A 5,903-nucleotide genomic window follows, 5' to 3' on the forward strand; every position below is an offset into this window, starting at 1 on the left:
CTGGCTAGCAGATGCTAGGTTGATTTCACTCATTAATAATCATCAGACTTCCCGGGGACATAATAGTGGGTGAAGCCAATCTGATCAGATGCAGCTGTCTTGAGGCTGCTTTTGGTGGGAATTTGGGATGAGATATACCATCATTAAAAAAAAAAGAGAGAGAGAGAGAGATTGTAGGGACATGTCCATGTTATGGCAAGTTGCAAAATACCCCGGATCAAAAGCAAACAAGCCATAATATACACATATGACAGTTTTCTTTTGTTATCTTGTAGCCTGTTTAACTCATCCTCTTCTCTCTCCCCTCCAGTGGCCTTTCACCTCCTGTATCCTTGTAATAATTTTAAAAGAGAACAGGAGAAAGCAGTATTCATCCAAGGAGAGGGGGAAAAAACCTGTCCTTGCTCTTGATGCCTACCGTGTTGTTCCGAGTTCAGGTTAAGTCCTGTGAAGTTGAAACTAGAAGCGCCAAACTGCTCAACTGAGCTGATCTGGGAGTGGGGGGGGGGGGGAAGGCGACCAACAAAGGGACTGAAGGTGCATCATGTCATCCCAAGATGATTTTAAAGTTGGCGGGAGACGTGGCACTGTCGAGAAAAGCAAGACTGAAGTCTACTTGAGCTTTGAAGTATGGGCCCGGCTAAATTAACCGCGCCTCTCCAGGCAGCCAGGGTGAAAGAAGACACGCGGGGGTTACCTGGTTTCTGTTTCCAGCTCCAAAGGCGATGCTTTACACCAGCCGCTCCTCCGTCGTCCCAGCGTTTACAGGCATCCCAGTGCGGAGGCGGCCGAGTTCCAGGGGCCCGTCGGGACGAAGCGAAGCTGCAGGTTTCGGGGCGCCACAGGCAGAGAACAAGGAGGGCGCAGGCGTTGGCCGGCGACGCTGGGAGAGGCGCTCCGAAAGCTTGGCTGCCAAGCGCAGGAAGCTGGGGTGGCGGCGGGGCTCGGGAGACCTCGCCACCGTCCCGAGTGGCAGTTCTTCCACCGGCACCCCGCGCAGGTTTCCCGAATACCAGAACAGCCAGCAGAGCAGCGACAGGAATAGCAGGAGCCCTCCGGTCAGCATTAAGAAGTCTTGAAAGGAGCGCCCGTCCACAGAAGGTCTCCCCACGCCGCCCGCCAACAGCAAAGCCAGTCCGGCCACGTCCAGGATCAGCGCGATCGCCAGGAAGATCGCGCAGCGGCCGTAGCAATTACGGGCCATGCCCGCCTTGGCGGATCATCCGCGGTCCGGCTGGCTGGCTTGGCAGGCGATACCAAAGTCTTCCGCCACGCCCCTTCAGGTGCAAACGGAAGGCCACGCCCCTTCATCTGCCGGCTGGAGAGGCGAAGCTCAAGGGCCCCTCGGAACGTTTCGGTTGATGGAAAAAGACCCCCACTTCCCCCCCCGCCCCCGAGGGGGCTCGGAAAGGAGCTGCTGGCCCCGGCCCTGATAGCTTCAAAAGCCCCAGTCTGCTAGATTAGTATCTCTCCCCCTTTACTTATTAAGTAACAATACTGTTATCCGCGCTGGGGCCGTATCGCCATAGTTAGGATACTGCAGCCTGCTAATCGTGTTACGAGAAGAGAGAGAGATGGATGGACGGACGGATGGAAAACCGGAACCATACTGCCTGGAAAAGCGAAACGAAAACTCGCCAAGCTGAGCGAAGCTCGCCCGTCTCTAACTTTCAGTAAAACTTAGAAAATCGGAGTGGAATCTTAAAGCGGACATAGCAGAGTGGGGTTGTGTGTGTGTGTGTGTGTGTGTGTGTGTTCGTGAGAAATCTGAAAGAAAGAAAAAGAACTCCGCCCCTCCCCCACCCTTCATTTCCGTGTCTGAAGACTCGAGCAGTTAAAGTTAAAGTTAAAGCCCTTCATGTGGATTGGACTTCAATTCCCATAATCCCCAGTCGAAAGTCTAGAGTGCAAGTAAAGTCCATCAGGAAAGCAGTTAGGAAAAGTTTCTTCTAGAATTTAGGGCCATTCTTCATCCTTGTGTTTTTTTTTTAATCATGACACAGTGTGCCCAGAAGATGCTAATTGAGATGTCTTTCAAGGAGTTTAAAGTGCGTTCCTGACTGCCGCCAAGTACATTGAGGAACTGATTCCTGAAGAGAATGAAAGGAGGACAGGTATTGGGCATCCTTTAAGGCTGTTCACCAGGATCCCCCTCCCTCTGCGAAGGGCCCCTCCCACCAACAAATCTGTAAGAAAGATCCTGAAATGCAGACAAACCAAAATCATTTCAGAAGCCTCCTCAGATCAACGGTCTAACTGGCCTATAAGTATCAACTTTCCAGTGTAAAATTCCCAATCCCAGGAATTACAATGGTGATTTTAAACAGCGCTTATTCTCTTATTTTTGAATTAATTAACCCTTTGGAAAGCTGGTATCTTAGAAGGAAATATGATGATGATGATGTTGATGGTCATTCCAAGACACAGTGCAAGTAACTGCGAACTGCATCTATAATTTCTTTTGTTTTATAATCTATTGAAAGTGAAGAGAAAGTGGTCAGGCAGAGAAGAATAAGGAAGCAATCCACATTTTTTGGCATTTTTCAATAGCTCTCAGGTATGACTGCATATAGGCTGCTTAATGAGTCTTTCCCACTTTATTTTGCATACCACCCCTCAGAAGCCATCAGTTGGTTCACATACAAGATCACACCTTTATTGCACTCCACGCTAATTAAGTTAATAACTGCCATCCTGGTTCAGTGCTAACATTGGTGATTGGAGATTAGCCCCCCCCCCCACTAAGGCTACTCATAAATGGTCAGCCAAACGGTCATGAAAGTCATCCCTTTGTCATTTTAACCATCCTTCTTAGGAGTCAAATCAAAAGGTGTTGATGGGTAATTATTTTACTTTAATTCAATCCTGAGATTGTTTGAATCAGTCTGTGTCCTGTCCTTGCCTAGCCAGCTAGATGATGGCTAACAGTAAAACCACTCATTTAGTATTCCACAAAGAAGAACATAGCTCTTCCTCTTCATCTTGGGTGATCCCAATAAAAATGGCTCTTTTCTGAGTCTGCTATTTACTTTAAGAGAGAAGCTTCCATTGCAGCCAGTGGAGGAGGAGAGCTGTGTTAGCCCACGGTAACAAAAATCCCACAACTTAAACCACTCAAATCCTTTATTAATATGCCACAGCCAATCTTAGACAATGACGCCATGCTTTCTAAGGCATTGGGTGGCACGCCTAAATTTGCATACACACAGCCACCCAATCTGAAGCAGATTCTCACAAACAATGAGAAACAAGACAATGTCATTAATGTGGGAATCAGACCCTGCAACAAACTCAGATGTTTACTGTTTACTTAACTTTATGTTTACTTAAGTCTACACCAACAGCACCATCATAGGCCCCAACAAGTGCACCAAATGATAATAGGTAACATGATATATGCTAACAATGCCTGACTGGATTTTATGCAGGACAAATGAGACAAGCGTTGTGCACTAGAATTAATGGACACAAGTTTGATATCAGAACTCAGATCAAGGACAAAGCAATAATCAAAGCACTTCATCCTCTCAGGATACTCCACAGCAGATCTCAAGTGACTGTTTGGGGAAAATGGGACTTTAACTCCATCATTGAGCAAAAGGTTGTTGAATTCACATACATCAAAAGATTTTACAATGAGTTTTTAATGTATAACAATTGCTAACTGATAAGGTATTGGTAATCTGTCTCACATGTAATCTGCATCTACATAACTTCCTCTCCCTCTTTTAAATCTTACCTAAGTCTAATCTCTCTGTCTGATGAAGTGAACTGTGCCTCGTGAAAACTCCCATCTTATAATAGCCTTGGTGGCGCAGTGGTTAGAACGCAGTATTGCAAAGTAATTCTGCCAACTGCTGACTGCCAACAGTTTGACAGTTCGATTCTCACCAGCTCAAGGTTGACTCAGCCTTCCATCCTTCCAAGATTGGTAAAATGAGGACCCAGATTGTTGGGGGGGGGGCAATAGGCTGACTCTGTAAACAGCTTAGAGAGGGCTGTAGAGCACTGTGAAGTGGTATATAAGTCTAAGTGCTATTGCTATCGCCAGTGCTTTTTTTGTAAAACTCACACATGTCATACAACCCACCTTGCCTATCCTACAGGGTTCCATCCAAAAAAGGTGCCGGAACTCCGTTCTGAGCGTTCTATGAGAAAAAAAAGCCCTGGCTATCGCTATAATAGCAAATGTTAGTTGGAAAAGATGCTACCAGGCTCCTCTTGATTTTTTTGCTGCCAATGAAAAGTTGAATTTCTACCACGGTGAGAATGGGCTGGGTTCTGGATTCTTTCCTCACTTCAGAAGCATTTTTGAACTTTTGAAACTAGAAGCTTTAATTGCAACTAAAGGTAGTCCTCAACTTACAACAGCTAATTTAGTCACTGTTCTAAGTTACAACGGCACTGAAAAAAGTGACATGACCGTTTTTCTTTCTTAATGACTATTGCAGCATTCCCCTGGTCACATGATCCAAATTTGGATGCTTGGCTCATATTTATGACGGTTGCAGTATCCCAGGGTCATGTGATGAGTTTTTGTGGCCTTTCGACCAACAAAGTCAATGGGGAAGCCTGATTTTACTTAACAACTGTGTTACTGACTTAACACCTGCAATGATTCATGTATCAGCTGTGGCAAGAAAGGTCATAAAATGGGCAAAACTCACTTAACGAACATCTCACTTAGCAATTATAAATTTGGAGCTCAATTGTGGTCGTAAGTCGAGGACTACCTATATACAAATAACACCCTAATATAACTTTAGCCCTAAAACCCCAACATTTTCCTTTGTTCAACTTTTTTTTGACAGAATTATTAGGAAAATAAGAAATATTTTTCTTCATTTTCTTGGAACAGGAAGGCAAAACGTGGACCGTTGTGTAAATAGGACACATTTACCTGTGTTTAGCTGTGGCTTACAACTACCTTGTTCTGTAGGTTTGGTGTGATACACTGAATCAGACATCAGCCATGTGGACAAAGTTCACATTAGGCTGAATTGAGGCTGGCTAATTTGAGGTCCTGGGACATCTGTTCATTAAATACAGTTGCAAATTGTTCTACATCAACAAGCAGATTCATTTACCTGATATTATATATATATATACCTTTGTATTTAACAAAATGCAGAGTAGGTTACTCATTACTACAATATATTGATTGGAAATTATCCCTCACCTTTGTACTCCGTCAGCTTTCTTAGCAGATAGAAATATCTTCAGTAATGTTTATTTCTGCTTGGTGAAGACCGACTCTAACCAGGTAGCGCAGGGAAGCCTGAGAGAAATCCTGCATAGGGGACATTCTTTGTTGAATTCCAGACAGAAGAGTCTTGAGTGTAAACAGACAAGTCAAGAGAAGTGTTACTTGACAAGTTGCACCTCTGAATATTACAAAGCTGGCTGGCTAGGTTCTGTCAGGACAGAAGAGCTTCCAACTGCTGCCTTGCTAAAGGTTTTGCAGAAGCAGTTTTGGCGAGCTAAGCAGAGGCAAAGAAGCTGCTTCTGCATTAGCTGTTAGCTGGAAACTGATCTTTTACCCTGCTGTGACATTTTTGTCTGACCAAACCTTTCCAGAAGTGTGTTTTGAGACTAGTTTGTGAGACCCAGCTAAACCTCCCCATTGACCTCCCATCAGGCATTTTCATCACCTTGTCCTAGTTTCATCCACAAGGCCTCAAGTAGTTAGCAGGAAAACGTGAAGAACCAGCTTTTCTGGGGCTCTTAAACTTATTTTGAGTGATCAAAGCTGTTAGTCACCTCAGCAGCTGTTGAATTTGGGACCATAACTCAGCAGGGTCTTTCATTTAAACTAGCTATCCCTAATCTTTGTCTTTCAGAAATGTAAAAAAAAGTAAAGAAATCTGAAACTGTATACCTTAGAAATGACCTTGTAGGTCATC

At 44.7% G+C, this 5,903-nt stretch overlaps 1 protein-coding gene across 1 annotated transcript; it reads right to left on the minus strand.

Annotated features, from left to right (window-relative positions):
- Positions 1-730: 730 nt before the first annotated feature.
- LOC308661515 (transmembrane protein 238-like) lies at positions 731-1,204 on the minus strand (the record flags this gene model as incomplete). The annotated part of the gene is made up of 1 exon (XM_081316461.1): positions 731-1,204. One exon carries the CDS (start codon positions 1,202-1,204, stop codon positions 731-733), a length of 474 nt encoding a protein of 157 aa, XP_081172587.1.
- Between the last annotated feature and the right edge of the window lie 4,699 nt (positions 1,205-5,903).

The sequence above is a fragment of the Vipera berus genome (assembly GCF_964194415.1).
Source record: "Vipera berus genome assembly, chromosome: 2".
NCBI classification, from domain to species: domain Eukaryota; kingdom Metazoa; phylum Chordata; class Lepidosauria; order Squamata; family Viperidae; genus Vipera; species Vipera berus.